The sequence below is a fragment of the Hemiscyllium ocellatum genome, chromosome 14 (genome assembly GCF_020745735.1).
Source record: "Hemiscyllium ocellatum isolate sHemOce1 chromosome 14, sHemOce1.pat.X.cur, whole genome shotgun sequence".
NCBI lineage: Eukaryota > Metazoa > Chordata > Chondrichthyes > Orectolobiformes > Hemiscylliidae > Hemiscyllium > Hemiscyllium ocellatum.
In genome coordinates this window covers 1,573,097-1,590,616 of record NC_083414.1, presented here as the reverse complement: position 1 = coordinate 1,590,616, position 17,520 = coordinate 1,573,097, and the positions used below count along the sequence as shown (strand labels likewise).

Genomic DNA, 17,520 nt, shown 5'->3' with positions numbered 1-17,520 from the left:
CCAGTGCAGAGTTACCTGTGGACAGGTCTGTGTCAATGTGGAGTTACCTGTGGACAGGTGTGAGTCAGTGCGGAGTTACCTGTAGACAGGTCTGAGTCAGTGCAGAGTTACCTGTGGACAGGTCTGTGTCAGTGTGGAGTTACCTGTAGACAGGTGTGAGTCAGTGTGCAGTTACCTGTAGACAGGTCCTTGTTAGTGTGGAGTTACCTGTAGACAGGTGTGACTTTGAGTGAATTTTCTCCCTCTTCCTCAGCAGTGACAGAGTTGTACAATTAATCAAGCTGTTATGTTTGGATATTTCTTTGTACAGTTGTGATTTTTTTAAAAACTCTGTTTCTTCGCTATCAGTTTTTTGGTGCCCTCCGCTGAATGGTAACATTACCGTCCCTCGCTCTCCCTCCCTCACTATCCCTCGGAGTGGGATTGGAACCAGTTTGGAACGTGTTCAGTGTGAGCCACCTGTTCCTGGTGGGAATCCTGAGGTTGTGTTTGGTTCTGCTGTTGGTCTCAGCAGCATATCTGCTCTTTATCAATACCACGTTATCTCTGTCTGTTACTAATGTGCTCTTGTGTGTATCCCATCCCTCCCGTACCCTTAACTGCTTCGGGCCTTTGCATCCAAAGAGTATGTATTCCTGAGTGTCTCCACAGGCTGTTCTGCTACCAGACCTAAACCGGTAACACCTTCACTTCTGCTTTTATTATCTTGGGCTGTAGTCAGGTTTGGATGAGCTCATTAAAGTGGGTATGTATCTCTGGGGGTTGGTGGGGAGTGGGAATTTCCTCCTCTGGGCTAAGTATTTAAAGGAGTTGTAAGTTTGTAACTTGATTTGAACTTGCTGCTGCGAGGCGATGACTCCGCCTGTATCTGCGTGCTTTGTTTGCAGAGATGCGTACCTCCTGGCTCTGATTAACAGCATCACCAGCTTCTTCTCAGGGTTTGTCGTGTTCTCTGTGCTTGGCTTCATGGCGTCGGAACAAGGGATGGACATCTCCAAAGTGGCTGAGTCTGGTGAGAACACACACAGTGAGCAGCAGAATAGAGAGCCACCAAAACTGGGCAGGGACTTACCATCGCATCTCCCTTCAGCGTCCAGAGGGACACGGTTAACTGTCATCATGACATTAGGCTTGAGGTACCAGAGAGACACTTGGGGGAGACACCCAATGGAACCAACTTGGGATGGGCTGAGGGTAACAGGAGATTGGATATAGCTTGGGTCTGGCTTGGAGATGTAGTCATAGAGTCATAGAGATGTACAGCACAGAAACAGACCCTTCAGTCCAACTCGTCCTTACCGGCCAGATATCACAACCCAACCTAGTCCCACCTGCCAGCACCTGGCCCGTATCCCTCCAAACCCTTCCTATTCATATACCCATCCAGGTGCCTTTTAAATGTTGTTATATGTACTAGCCTCCACCACATCTTCTGGCAGCTCATTCCATACACGTACCACCCTCTGCGTGAAAAAGTTGCCCCTCAGGTCTCTTTTATATCTTTCCCCTCTCACCCTAAACCTATGCCCTCTAGTTCTTGACTCCCCCACCCCAGGGAAAAGACTTTGTCTATTTATCCTGTCCATGCCCCTCATAATTTTGTAAACCTCTATAAGACCTTAAGAAATAGGAGTGGAAGTAAGGCCATTCTGCCCATCGAGTCCACTCTGCTATTCAATCATGGCTGATGGGCATTTTAACTCCACTTAACCACACTCTCCCCGTAGCCCTTAATTCCTTACGAGATTAAGAATTTATCAATCTCTGCCTTGAAGACATTTAGCGTCCCAGCCTCCACTGCACTCTCCACAGGCCCACCACTCTCTGGCTGAAGAAATGTCTCCTGATTTTTATTCTAAAGTGATCCCCGCTAATTCTAAGACTGTGCCCATGGGTCCTAGTGTCTCTGCCTGACAGGAACAAATTCCCAGCGTCCACTCTTTCTAAGCCATGCATTATCTTGTAAATTTCTATTCGATCTCCCCTCAACCTTCTGAACTCTAATGAATACAATCCCAGGATCCTCAGCCTTTCATCGTATGTTAGACCTACCATTCCAGGGATCATCAGTGTGAATCTCCGCTGGACACGTTCCAGCGCCAGTATGTCCTTCCTGAGGTGTGGGGACCAAAAGTGGACACAGTACTCCAAATAGGGCCTAACCAGAGCTTTATAAAGTCTCAGCACATCGCTGCTTTTATATTCCAACCCTCTTGAGATAAATGACAACATTACATTTGCTTCCTTAACCATGGACTCAACCTGCAAGTCAACCTTTAGAGAATCCTGGACTAGCACTCCCAGATCCCTTTGTACTTTGGCTTTAGGAATTTTCTCATCATTGCTCACGTTGAATTCCATCAGCCATTTCCTGGACCCTCTCCCAAACTGTCTAGATCCTTCTGCAGCCTCCCCACTTCCTCAGTACTACCTGCCTGTCCACCTAACTTCGTATCATCGGAGAACTTCGCCAGAATGCCCCCAGTCCCTTCATCCAGATCATTAATATATCATGTGAACTGCTGCGACCCCAACACTGAACCCTGTGGGACCCCACTTGTCACCGGCTGCCATTCTGAAAAAGAACTTTTTATCCCAACTCTCTGCCTTCTGTCAGACAGCCAATCCTCAATCCATCCCAGTAGCTCACCTCGAACACCATGGGCCCTCACCTTGCTCAGCAGCCTCCCATGTGGCACCTTATCAAAGGCCTTTTGGAAGTCTAGATAGACCACATCCACTGGGTTTCCCTGGTCTAACCTACTTGTCACCTCTTCAAAGAATTCCAACAGGTTTGTCAGACACGACCTCCCCTTACTAAATCCATGTTGACTTGTTCTAATCAGACTCTGCTCTTCCAAGAATTTAGAAACCTCATCCTTAACGATGGATTCTAGAATTTTACCAACAACCGAGGTTGGGCTAATCGGCCTATAATTTTCCATCTTTTGTCTTGATCCTTTCTTGAACAAGGGGGTTACAACAGCGATTTTCCAATCATCTGGGACTTTCCCTGACACCAGTGATTTTTGAAAGATTATAACCAATGCCTCCACTATTTCCTCAGCCATCTCTCTCAGAACTCTAGGATGTATCCCATCAGGGCCAGGAAATTTATCAAGTTTTAGACCTTTTAGCTTTTCTAGCACTTTCTGTTTTGTAATGGCTGCCACACTCAACTCTGCCCCCTGACTCTCCTTAACTGTTGGGATATTACTCATGTTTTCCGCTGTGAAGACTGACACAAAGTACTTATTAAGTTCTTCAGCTATTTCCTTATCTCCCATCACTAGCCTTCCTGCATCAGTCTGGAGCGGCCTAAAGTCTACTTTTGCCTCTCGTTTGTTTCTTATGTATTGAAAGAAACTTCAACTATCATGTCTAATATTACCGGCCAACCGACCTTCATATTTGATCCTCTCCTTCCTTATTTCTCTCTTTGTTATCCTCTGTTTGTTTTTGTAGCCTTCCCAATCTTCTGATTTCCCACTGCTCTTGGCCACTTTATAGGATCTCTCTTTTTCTTTAATACATTTCCTGACTTCCTTTGTCAGCCATGGCTGACTAATCCCTCCCCGGATAATCTTTCTTTTCTTGGGGGTGAACCTCTGTACAGTGTCCTCAATTACACCCAGAAACCCCTGCCATTTTTGCTCTACTGTCTTCCCCGCTAGGCTCTGCTTCCAGTCGATTTTCATCAGTTCCTCTCTCATGCCCTCATAATTACCTTTATTTTACTGTAACACCATTTCATCCGATTTTGCCTTCTCTCTTTCAAACTCCAGACTGAACTCTACCATATTATGATCGCTGCTTCCTAAGGGTTCCCTTACTTTAAGATGTTTTATAAAGTCTGGTTCATTATATAGCACTAGGTCCAGAATAGCCTGCTCCCTTGTGGGCTCCATGACAAGCTGTTCCAAAAAGCCATCCTGTAAGCATTCCATGAATTCCCTTTCTTTGGATCCACTGGCAACATTATTTACCCAGTCCACCTGCATATTGAAGTCCCCCATGATCACCGTGACCTTGCCTTTCTGACATGCCTTCTCTATTTCCTGGTACATGTTGTGCCCCTGGTCCTGACCACTGTTAGGAGGTCTGTACATAACTCCCATTATGGTTTTTTTGCCTTTGTCGTTCCTCAACTCCACCCACACAGACTCCACATCATCCGACGCTATGTCATTCAGTGGCATAGATTTAATCTCATTCTTAACTAACAAGGCCACCCCGCCCCCTCTGCCCACCTCCCTGTCTTTTCGATAAGTTGTAAATCCTTGGATGTTTAACTGCCAGTCCTGACCCCCCTGTAACCATGTCTCTGTGATGCCTACCACATCATAATCATTCACGATGATCTGTGCCGTTAATTCATCTGCTATAAGGTCACCCCTCAGCCTCCGACGCTCCAGGGAAAACAGCCCCAGCCTGTTCAGCCTCTCCCTGTAGCTCAAACCCTCCAACCCTGGCAACATCTTTGTAAATCTTTTCTGAATCCTTTTTGTTGAACAACAGCTTTCCTCTCACAGGGAGACCAGAATTGCATGCAATATTTTCCTGAAGGAATTGGGAGTTTTCTTCACAGTCCAGGTCACTTCCTGTCTTACAGATTGACTTCCTCCTTCTCTGTCAGGCAGCTGATATGATTGCAGCTTTGGCCATTCTCCCCTTCAGCTTGTTCCTTTCTGTAAACCTGCTTCCATAGCCTCCTCCCCAACAGGCTGGAACAGAGATGGTTCTGTGACTGAGCCTCTAATCCAATTGTGGGGAATGTCAGCGCTCCCAGGATTTCTTGACCCTTCATTATCCCAGCTGTAATCCCGACTGTGTTCCTCTGGAGCATCACTGACTCCTGCCCCTGTTCCCTGCCTCTGGCAGCTCCTGTGTCCAGAGCTGCTCCCTCAGTGGTCAGCTCTCAGGCCCTCCTGCCTGTCGGGTCTACACGGAACCCCCAGATGTTTCAGAAACAGCAGCACTAGGTGTACTCTGCTGTTCAACAGGACCATGGCTGATTATCTGTCTGTGCTCCCATCCTCTCCCCATCCCCTCCCCATCCCCTTCTTTCCCTTGAGCCCGATGGACTGTATTAAACTCCTTCCTCAAAACATCCCATGCTTTGGCCTCAGCTGCTGTTGTTTGTGCAGAGGATCCCACAGACCCCCGCACGCTCTGCCACCTGTAATCCATTCCCAGCACTAAACGTTCCAACAGCCGCATTCTCAGCTCTCCATCTCCATAGAATCACTAAGTCCCTACAGTGCAGAAAGAGACCATTCAGCCCATTGAGTCCACACTGAACTCCTGAAGAGCACCCCCCACTATCCCTGCATTTCCCACAGCCAATCCGCCCTAACCTGAACATCTTTGGACTACGGGAGGAAACGCACACCGACACAGGGAGAATGTACAAACTCCACACAGACAGTCACCCAAGGCTGGGTCCCTGGCGCTGTGAAGCAGCGGTGCTAATCACTGAGCCACCGCGCCGCCCCATGGTCATTCCATCATTGTGCACAAAGATTGGGGGTGGGTAAGCAGGAAGCCACAGGTTAATGAAGTATTTCACCCTGCGCCCCCTCTCTGTCTCTCTAGGACCTGGCCTGGCTTTTATTGCTTACCCCAAGGCGGTGACCCTGATGCCAGTTGCCCCTCTCTGGGCAGCTCTGTTTTTCTTCATGCTCCTGGTCCTTGGTTTGGATAGTCAGGTACGTAGCTCATTTCACTGCTGTTCCTCATTTACCCTCAGGACAGGGGCAGCCCTGGCAAAGTTGCCATTTATTGCTGTTTCCCCCGGGGAGCACCAGCAACAGCTTCATAACTCGAACGACCACCTCAAGTGAAGACTAAAGAGTCAGCCATGTTTGTGATGGGTCTGGAGTCACGTACGGGCCAGTATTGATCAGGCTGTCAGAGGGTGGTCTCCAGCTGCAGCTCTGCCGGGGGACACCGAGTGAGTATTGGTGCCACACGAGACACCTCCCCCGCCCCCCGCGCCCCCCCAACCCCACCCCCTTCCCCAGGCCGGTCAGCCACAAATCTGCCCTGGATGCCCCTTCAGGCCTGGTCCTCAGTATGGGGCCTGTCCAGCAATGCTCAGGGATCTCCCAGGGGTGTTGCTGTCCAACCCATGCCTGGGTACTTCAATATTTAAATCGATAGCCGTTGCCCCTCTCTGCACCTCCCCCCCTCCCCCAAAGAACTCACTGTACCCAATGTCCCTTCATCTCACCAGCTCAATGGTGCCAACATCAGTGGGTGCTCAGCACCGGGGGGGGGGGTCGGTTTGATGGTTTGGAATGACCTGACATGGCCTGGGGGTCAGGCGTGGCTAGAATGGTGCTATGATTCCCTGACCCCCAGCCTGGCTGGCCAAAGGACCCTGACCCATTCAGGCTGCGGCTAACTCACGTTTCCTTGTGCACAGTTTGTGGGAGTCGAGGGGTTTATCACAGGAATCATGGATCTGTTCCCAATGTACGTGTCCGGGGGTCTGCGCAGAGAAATCGTCGTTGCTGTTTGCTGCCTGATCTGTTTTGTCATTGACCTGTGCATGGTGACCAATGTAAGTAAGAGCAACAAACTGAGACTAACCGGAAAGGGAGGGGGTGGGCACCAATGGAAACAATCCCCTGGTGTGTGCCTAAGGAGTGGAAGGGGGGAAGGAGACTCAGCAGGTCTGTGCTGAGCCAGTTAGATCAATGCACACTGATCAATATGGACTGATCCGTGCAGAGTGGTCAATACAAACTAATCAATAGATCAATATAGACTGATTGATATAGACTGAGAGAGGGAGTGAGTGAATGAGAGACAGAGAGAGAGAGAAAGAGAACGTTAGAGAGACACAGAGACAGTGAGAGAGAGAGAGAGACACACAGAGACAGTGAGAGAGAGACATAGAGATGGAGGGAGGGAGACACACACACAGAGACAGTGAGAGAGAGACACACACACAGACAGTGAGAGAGACACACACACACAGGCAGTGGGAGAGAGAGAGACACACACAGAGACGGAGGGAGGGAGACACATAGAGACAGAGAAAATAGAGACAAAGTCAGATAGAGAGACAGAGACACACAGCGGGAGGGAGAGAGAGAGAGATAGCAAGAGAGAGTCAAAAAGAGAAAAGTGAATGATTTCAAGCTGTGTTTCTGTATCGTCTCACAGAGTGGCATTATTCCTGATTTGGAATTCTGTGTTACGATCGAGCCCTCCACTATCACCTGATGAAGGAGCAGCGCTCTGAAAGCTAGTGCTTCCAATTAAACCTGTTGGACTATAACCTGGTGTTGTGTGATTTTTAACCTTTATTCCTGAGCTTTGCGAAAGGGATTTCCCTGCAGGAACCGGAGGGTTGGGGAAATGGTCACTCGCTGACAGGACAGTTAGTGACAGGCTGGGTCTTGAGAGAATTAAGCTCATGCTTAAAGTAGATCAGGTAAAAAAATCAGGACTCAACCCTCACCTTCATTGTTAATGCGGGACATATTGTATTAATGTCAGACTTTGTTATAAACCCAGCTTTCAGAAAGGCCTCTCACTGGCATCATACCACACTGGCAGAATGTTTCTGACCCAGGGCTGATCAAGGATGTTATTACACACCTCCACATGAAGGTGGGGCCTGAACCGAGACCTCCTGGCACAGAGATATGGACACTACCACCATGTCACAGGAGCACCTTCTCAATTGTCATTGGCTTAGAGCCACAACCATCATCAGCCAATCCATGACCTCAACACAACAGAGCCCAGAGATAGATGGTGATAACACACTGCAGTTGTGTAGAGGGAGCTTTCCTCTGTATCTAACCCCGTGCTGTCCCTGTCCTGGGAGTGTTTGATGGGGGACAGTGTAGAGGGAGCTTTACTCTGTATCTAACCACAGGCTGTCCCTGTCTCTATGAGTGTTTGATGAGGTATAGTGTAGAGGGAGCTTTACTGTGTATCTAACCCTGTGCTGTCCCTGTCCTGGGGGTGTTTGAGGGAGGACAGTGTAGAGGGAGTTTTACTCTGTATCTAACCCCGTGCTGTCCCTGTCCCTGGGGAGTGTTTGATGGGGACAGTGTAGAGGGAGCTTTACTCTGTACCTAACCCCGTGCTGTCCCTGTCCCTGGGAGTGTTTGATGGGGGACAGTGTAGAGGGAGCTTTACTGTGTATCTAACCCCGTGCTGACCCTGTCCTGGGAGTGTTTGATGGGGGGACAGTGTAGAGGGAGCTTTACTCTGTACCTAACCCCGTGCTGTCCCTGTCCTGGGAGTGTTTGATGGGGACAGTGTAGAGGGAGCTTTACTGTGTATCTAACCCCGTGCTGACCCTGTCCTGGGAGTGTTTGATGGGGGACAGTGTAGAGGGGGCTTTACTCTGTATCTAACCCCGTGCTGACCCTGTCCTGGGAGTGTTTGATGGGGACAGTGTAGAGGGAGCTTTACTCTGTATCTAACCCCGTGCTGTCCCTGTCCCTGGGAGTGTTTGATGGGGGACAGTGTAGAGGGAGCTTTACTCTGTAGCTAACCCCGTGCTGTCCCTGTCCCTGGGAGTGTTTGATGGGGACAGTGTAGAGGGAGCTTTACTCTGTATCTAACCCCGTGCTGACCCTGTCCCTGGGAGTGTTTGATGGGGGGACAGTGTAGAGAGAGCTTTACTCTGTATCTAACACCGTGCTGACCCTGTCCCTGGGAGTGTTTGATGGGGGGACAGTGTAGAGGGAGCTTTACTCTGTATCTAACCCCGTGCTGACCCTGGGAGTGTTTGATGGGGACAGTGTAGAGGGAGCTTTACTCTGTATCTAACCCCGTGCTGACCCTGTCCCTGGGAGTGTTTGATGGGGGGACAGTGTAGAGGGAGCTTTACTCTGTATCTAACCCCGTGCTGACCCTGTCCCTGGGAGTGTTTGATGGGGGGACAGTGTAGAGGAAGCTTTACTGTGTATCTAACCCTGTGCTGTCCCTGTCCTGGGGGTGTTTGAGGGAGGACAGTGTAGAGGGAGTTTTACTCTGTATCTAACCCCGTGCTGTCCCTGTCCCTGGGGAGTGTTTGATGGGGGACAGTGTAGAGGGAGCTTTACTCTGTACCTAACCCCGTGCTGTCCCTGTCCTGGGAGTGTTTGATGGGGACAGTGTAGAGGGAGCTTTACTGTGTATCTAACCCCGTGCTGACCCTGTCCTGGGAGTGTTTGATGGGGGACAGTGTAGAGGGAGTTTTACTCAGTATCTAACCCCGTGCTGACCCTGTCCCTGGGAGTGTTTGATGGGGGGACAGTGTAGAGAGAGCTTTACTCTGTATCTAACACCGTGCTGACCCTGTCCCTGGGAGTGTTTGATGGGGGGACAGTGTAGAGGGAGCTTTACTCTGTATCTAACCCCGTGCTGACCCTGTCCCTGGGAGTGTTTGATGGGGACAGTGTAGAGGGAGCTTTACTCTGTATCTAACCCCGTGCTGACCCTGTCCCTGGGAGTGTTTGATGGGGGGACAGTGTAGAGGGAGCTTTACTCTGTATCTAACCCCGTGCTGACCCTGTCCCTGGGAGTGTTTGATGGGGGGACAGTGTAGAGGGAGCTTTACTCTGTATCTAACCCCGTGCTGACCCTGTCCCTGGAGTGTTTGATGGGGACAGTGTAGAGGGAGCTTTACTCTGTATCTAACCCCGTGCTGACTGTGGGATTGTGTGACCCTGGGGGGGGGGGGGTGGAATGTGTCACCCTGCGGGAGAGTGTGAGACCCTGGGGGGAGTGTGTGACTGTGGGGGAGAGTATGTGTCCCTGGAGGGAGGGGGAGTGTGTCTCCCTGGAGTTAGTGTGTGTCCCTGGGGGAGAGTGTGTGACCATGGGGGGAGTGTGTGTCCCTGGGGAGAGTGTGTGTCCCTGGGGGCATGTGTGACCCAGGGTGGGGAGTGTATGTCCCTGGGGTGGGAGGAGGGTGTGTGACCCTGAGGGACTGCGTGACCCTGGGGGAGAGTGTGTGTCCCTGGGAGGGAATGTGTGACCCTGGGTGGGGGAGTGTGTGTCCCTGGAGGGGATTGTGTGACCCTGGGGGAGTGTGTGACCCTGGGTGGGGAGTGTGTGACCCTGGGGGAGAGTGTGTGACCCTGAGGGCATGTGTGACCCTGGGGGAGTGTGTGACCCTGGATGGGGAGAGTGTGTCCCTGGGTGGGGAGTGTGTGTGAACCTGGGGGGAGTGTGTGTGAACCTGGGAGAGTGTGTGTGACCCTGGGGGAATGTGTGACCCTGGGGGAGTGTGTGACCCTGGGTGGGGAGAGTGTGTGGCTCTGGGGGAGAGTGTGTGTGACCCTGTGGGGAGTTAGTGTCACCCTGAGGGAGAGGATGTGTGACCCTGGGGGAGAGTGTGTGACCTTGGGGAGTGTGTGTGACCCTGGTGGGGGGGTAATGTGTGACACTGGGGACGAGTGTGAGACCCTGTGGGTGAGTGTGACCCTGTGGGTGAGTGTGTGACACTGGGGTGGGCTGTGAGACCCTGGGGGAGAGTGTGTGACTGTGGGTGGGGAGTGTGACTCTGGGGGAGTATGTGACCCTGGGGAGTGTGTGTGACCCTGGGGAATGTGTGACCTGGGGGGGGGGGGGAACGCAGTGGATGCTGGGGACGAGTGTGAGACCATGGACGTGAGTATGTGACCCTGGGGGGGTTGTGTGTGTGACCCTGAGGGTGTGTGTGTGTGTGACCCTGAGGGTATGTGTGTGACCCTGGGTGGTAGAGTGTGTGTGTGAGACCTTGGGGGATGTGTGTGTGTGACCCTGGGGGGAGAGTGTGTGTGACCCTGGGGGAGTGTGTGTGTGACCCCGGGGGGGGGGGGGAGAGTGTGTGTGACCCTGGGGGAGTGTGTGTGTGACTCTGGGGGAGAGTGTGTGTGACCGAGGGGGAGTGTGTGTGTGTGTGACCCTGGGGGGAGTGTGTGACCCTGGGGGGAGTGTGTGTGTGTGTGACCCTGGGAAGAGTGTGTGTGACCCTGGGGGGAGTGTGTGTGTGTGACCCTGGGGGGGGAGTGTGTGTGACCCTGGGGGAGTGTGTGTGTGTGTGACCCTGGGGGGGAGTGTGTGACCCTGAGGGGGAGTGTGTGTGACCCTGGGGGGAGTGTGTGTGTGTGACCCTGGGGGGGGGAGTGTGTGTGTGTGACCCTGGGGGGAGTGTGTGTGACCCTGGGGAGGAGTGTGTGTGTGTGTGTGTGTGTGTGTGTGTGTGACCCTGGGGGGGGGAGTGTGTGCTCGGTGCCAGTTTTGGATCCCCCTTCCCAGCTCCTAGAGCTGTTCCCCTTTTCCGGGTGGGATTGTGTTAATGGCCTGACTGGAATCCACATAAACTACATCAAGGGGCCCCTCACATCCACACACCCGGGCACCTCCTCAAAACATCCACCAGCTTTGTTAGATCTGACCTCTCTTGGACAAAACATTCCTCTCAAATGGAGATTTATTCACTCCTTTGGAATGTAACCGCTCCCCGGCAGCTCATTGCAGACTCCTACCGCTCTCTGGGTAAAAGACCTGCCCATCACATCTCCTTTGAACTTTCTCCCTCTCCTCTTAAATGCAGCTCCCCTTGTCCTAGACATTTCAACCCTGGGATAAAAGATTCTGACCCCAGCCCTATCTGTGCATCTCCTAATTTTATCAAGTCTCCCCTCAGCCTGCACTGCTCCAGAGAAAACAGCCTGAGTTTTTCCAGCATCTCCTTATAGCTCATACCCTCTAATCCTGGGAAACCTCTTCTGCTCCCTCTCCAAAGCTTCCACATCCTTCCTGGAATGTGGTGACCAGAACTGAACTCAATATTCTAAGTGTGGCCTAACCACTCTTAGAGATGTACAGTATGGAAACAGACCCTTCGGTCCAACCCGTCCATGCCGACCAGATATCCCAACCCAATCTAGTCCCACCTGCCAGCACCCGGCCCATATCCCTCCAAACCCTTTCTATTCATATACCCATCCAAATGCCTCTTAAATGTTGCAATTGTACCAGCCTCCACCACTTCCTCTGGCAGCTCATTCCATACACGTAACACCCTCTGTGTGAAAAAGTTGTCCCTTAGGTCTCTTTTATATCTTTCCCCTCTCACTTTAAACCTATGCCCTCTAGTTCCCGATCCCAGGGAAAAGACTTTGCCTATTTATCCTATCCATGCCCCTCATAATTTTGTAAACCTCTATATGGTCACCCCTCAGCCTCCGACACTCCAGGGAAAACAGCCCCAGCCTGTTCAGCCTCTCCCTGTAGCTCAAATCCTCCAACCCTGGCAACATCCTTGTAAATCTTCTCAGAACCCTTTCAAGTTTCACAATATCTTTCTGATAGAAAGGAAAGCATACCAAACGCCTTCTTCACTATCCCATCTACCTGTGACTGCACATTCAAGGAGCTATGAACCTGCACTCCAAGGTCTCTGTTCAGCAACATTCCATAGGACCTTCCCATTAAGTATATAAGTCCTGTTAAAAATAGAGGACCCAGCACCGATCCTTGTGGCACTCCACTGGTCACACGCCTCCAGTCTGAAAAACAACCCTCCACCACCACCCTCTGTCTTCTACCTTTGAGCCAGTTCTGTATCCAAATGGCTAGTTCTCCCTGTATTCCAAGAGATCTAGCCTTGCTAATCAGTCTCCCATGGGGAACCTTGTCGAATGCCTTACTGAAGTCCATATAGATCACATCTACTGCTCTGCCCTCATCAATCCTCTTTGTTACTTCTTCAAAAAACTCAATCAAGAGTGTGAGACATGATAAAAGCAATTTCAGTTCACAGGCCCTAACCACCTTCTAGTCACCATGGATATGCAATCCCTTTACACCTCCATCCCACACCACGATGGCTTGAAAGCTCTTCACTTCTTTCTCGAAAAGAGGCCTGAACAATCTCCCTCCATCACCACTCTCCTCCGCCTGGCTGAACTTGTTCTCTCTCTCAACAACTTCTCCTTCAACCCATCCCATTTTCTCCAAATCAAAGCTGCAGCAATGGCTACCCGCATGGGTCTGGGCTGTGCCTGCCTTTTCAGGGAGTATGTGGAGCATTTCTTGTTCCAGGCCTACCCGGCTCCCCTCCTACAACTGCTTTATCGGTATATTGGTGACTATTTCGGTGCGGCTTCATGCTCTCGTCCTGACCTGGAAAAATTCATATACTTTGCTTCCAGTTTCCATCCCTCCATCACCTTCACCTGGTCCATCTCCGACACTTGCCTTCCTTTCCTTGACCTTTCTGTCTCCATTTCCGGCAATAGTCTATCCACTAATATCCATTACATGCCCACTGACTCCCACAGCTATCGGACTCCAGCCCTTCTCACCCTACGCTCTGTAAGGACTCGATCCCTTTCTCTCAGCACCTTCGCTTCTGCTGCATTTGTTCCGATGAGGCCACTTTCCAAAATGGAGCTATTAATATGTGCTGCTTCTCCAACCGTGGCTTCCCACCTACAGTTGACAGGGCTGTCAACAGCATGTGGTCCATCTCCCGCACCACGACCTTCACCCCCTCCCTCCCCTCCCAGCACAAGGACAGGGTCTCTCTTGTTCTCACCTTTCACCCCTCCCGCCTTCACACGCAAAGAATAACCCTCCGCCATTTTTGCCAACTCCAATACGGCGCCACCACTAAACACACCTTCCCTTCCCTCCCCCTGTCTGCATTCCGCAGAGATCGTTCCCTCCAGGACAACCTAGCCCACTCCTCCATCACACCTAACACCTCTCCCATCACACCCGGCACCTTCCCATCACACACAACACCTTCCCATCACACACGGCACCTTCCCATCACACACAGCACCTCTCCCATCACACACAGCACCTCTCCCATCATACACAGCACCTCTCCCATCACACACAACACCTTCCCATCACACACAACACCTTCCCATCACACACGGCACCTTCCCATCACACACGGCACCTTCCCATCACACACAGCACCTTCCCATCACACACAACTTCCCATCACACACGGCACCTTCCCATCACACACAACTTCCCATCACACACGGCACCTTCCCATCACACACGGTACCTTCCCATCACACACGGCACCTTCCCATCACACACGGCACCTTCCCATCACACACGGCACCTTCCCATCACACACGGCACCTTCCCATCACACACAGCACCTCTCCCTTCACACACGGCACCTTCCCATCACACACGGCACCCTCCCATCACACACAACAACTTCCCATCACACACGGCACCTTCCCATCACACACAGCACCTCTCCCATCACACACGGCACCTTCCCATCGCACACAGCACCTTCCCATCACACACGGCACCCTCCCATCACACACAACAACTTCCCATCACACACGGCACCTTCCCATCGCACACGGCACCTTCCCATCACACACAGCACCTCTCCAATCACACACGGCACCTCTCCATCACACACAGCACCTTCCCATCACACACAGCACCTCTCCATCACACACAGCACCTTCCCATCACACACGGCACCTTCCCATCACACACAGCACCTCTCCATCACACATGGCACCTCTCCCATCACACACAGCACCTTCCCATCACACACAACACCTTCCCATCACACACGGCACCTTCCCATCACACACAGCACCTCTCCATCACACACAGCACCTTCCCATCACACACAACAACTTCCCATCACACTCGGCACTCTCCCATCACACACGGCACCTCTCCCATCGCACACGGCACCTTCCCATCACACACAGCACCTTCCCATCACACATGGCACCTTCCCATCACACACAGCGCCTTCCCATCACACCTAACACCTCTCCCATCACACACGGCACCTCTCCCATCGCACACAGCACTTTCCCATCACACACGGCACCTCTCCATCACACACAGCATCTTCCCATCGCACACGGCACCTTCCCATCACACACAGCACCTTCCCATCACACACAGCACCTTCCCATCACACACGGCACCTTCCCATCACACCTAACACTTCTCCCATCACACACAGCACCTTCCCATCGCACACGGCACCTCTCCACCATACACAGCACCTTCCCATCGCACACGGCACCTTCCCATCACACACAGCACCTTCCCATCACACACAGCACCTTCCCATCACACACGGCACCTTCCCATCACACCTAACGCCTCTCCCATCACACACAGCACCTTCCCATCGCACACGGCACCTTCCCATCACACCTAACACCTCTCCCATCACACACGGCACCTTCCCATCACACCTGGCATCTCTCCCATCACACATAGCACCCTCCCATCACACACGGCACCTTCCCATCACACACAGCACCCTCCCATCACACACGGCACCTTCCCATGCAATCGCAGAAGGTGCAACACCTGCCCCTTTATCTCTTCAATGCTCACCATCCAAGGCCCCAAACACTCCTTTCAGATTAAGCAGCGTTTCACTTGTACCTCTTTCAATTTGGTCGATTGCAATCATTGCTCCCAATGTGGTCTCCTCAATATCGGAGAGACCAAACCCCGACTGGGTGATCACTTTGCTGAGCACCTTGGGTCTGTACGCAATCAGGTCCCGGACCTTCCCGTGGCTTGTCACTTTAACACCCAACCCTGCTCCCATACCCACCTGTCTGTCCATACCCACCTGTCTGTCCACACCCACCTGTCTGTCCATACCCACCTGTCTGTCCACACCCACCTGTCTGTCCACACCCACCTGTCTGTCCACACCCACATGTCTGTCCACACCCACCTGTCTGTCCACACCCACCTGTCTGTCCATACCCACCTGTCTGTCCATACCCACCTGTCTGTCCACACCCACCTGTCTGTCCATACCCACCTGTCTGTCCATACCCACCTGTCTGCCCTTGGCCTGCTGCAATGTTCCAGTGAAGCTCAACGCAAACTGAAGGAACAGCATCCCATCTTCTGTCTCGGCCCGTTACAGCCTGCCGGTCTCAACGCTGAATTCAACAACTTCAGATGATTATCGCATCCCAACCCCTCTGTTTTCATTCTGCTCCATAATTTTATTTATTTTGTTTATCTTTTTTAATATTTTTTTCACTGTTCTGTACTTCTTATTTCTTGATTGTCTCTCTTCCTCTCGCTCCCCACTTTCTCATCACTTTTTTCCTCTCCTCTTCCCTCTTTCCTACCTTTCTCCCCTGTTTTCCATTTTGCCTCTGCTTCACCCCTCCCCCCCCCCACCCCCCACCCCCCACATATTTTATCACATAGCACTGGCTTCAGCCTTGGTCACTCACAGCTCCTAATCTCCCTATAATCTCTCTGTGCACTCTTTGTTGCTACCTTTACTCCTGGAGCCATGACTCCCCGTCTCCCAGCCCAGTATAAATACCTCCCTGTTTCTCAGCTTTGAAAAAGGGTCAGTTAGACTCGAACGTAGCTCCTTTCTCTCTTTACAGATGCTGCCAGACCTGCTGAGATTTCCCAAAAGAGATTTTCTCTTTTGGTTTGTGAGACATAATTTCCCACGCACAAAGCTATGTTGACCATCCCTAATCAGGTTTAGATTAGATTCCTTACAGTGTGGAAACAGGCCCTTCGGCCCAACAAGTCCACACCGAACCTCCGAAGCACAACCCACCCATACCCCTACATTTACCCCTTACCTAACACTACGGGCAATTTAGCATGGCCAATTCACCTGACCCACACATCTTTGGACCGTGGGAGGAAACCGGAGCACCCGGAGGAAACCCACGCAGACACGGGGAGAATGTGCAAACTCCACACAGTCAGTCACCTGAGTCAGGAATTGAACCCGGGTCTCAGGCGCTGTGAGGCAGCAGTGCTAACCACTGTGCCACCGTGCCGCCCAGTCCTTGCCTTTCCAAATACATGTATATCCTGTCCCTCAGGATTCCCTGACTGGGTGACGGGGTGGGCGTGAGTGGTTGGGCGTGAGTGGGTGATGGGGTGGGGGTGAGTGGTTGGGCGTGAGTGGGTGATGGGGTGGGGGTGAGTGGTTGGGCGTGAGTGGGTGACAGGGTGGGGGTGAGTGGTTGGGCGTGAGTGGGTGACGGGATGGGGCTGAGTGGTTGGGCGTGAGTGGGTGATGGGGTGGGGGTGAGTGGTTGGGCGTGAGTGGGTGATGGGGTGGGGGTGAGTGGTTGGGCGTGAGTGGGTGACGGGGTGGGGGTGAGCGGGTGATGGGGGCAGACACGGGGATGTTCTGTGGCTCTTTGGCAGGTGAGATAACTTCTCAATGTTCCCCCCACACTCCCCTGCTCCCCCCGCTCATCAAACCTGTCCCACTGTTACCGAGTCCAGCCCGCAGGTAACTCCAGACCCACAGCAATGGGGTAATGGCCCAGTCAGTGGTGCCCATATCCTGTGGATGGATTATAATGTTGTCCACATGCTGAGGGGTAACTCCCTCTACACCTGATCGCTGCTTTACCACACCACAGCCAGAATTGAGTAACTTTAGTATATGTCAGTTTCTCATCAGAGGTGGGTCAGTCTGAGGGGTGTGGGGGTCACTGGCTGGGCCCAGTGTTTATTACCCGTCCCTAGTTGCCCCTTGAGAAGGTG

General features: G+C 52.0%; 1 protein-coding gene across 1 annotated transcript in view; it reads left to right on the top strand.

Annotated features, from left to right (window-relative positions):
• LOC132822207 (sodium- and chloride-dependent creatine transporter 1-like) overlaps positions 1-17,520 on the top strand; it is a 196,265-nt gene that overhangs the window by 170,165 nt on the left and 8,580 nt on the right. Inside the window, exons 8-10 of the mRNA XM_060835284.1 lie at positions 888-1,012; positions 5,596-5,708; positions 6,428-6,565. Coding sequence (XP_060691267.1) covers positions 888-1,012; positions 5,596-5,708; positions 6,428-6,565 — 376 coding nt within the window. The remainder of the gene's footprint in view (positions 1-887; positions 1,013-5,595; positions 5,709-6,427; positions 6,566-17,520) is intronic.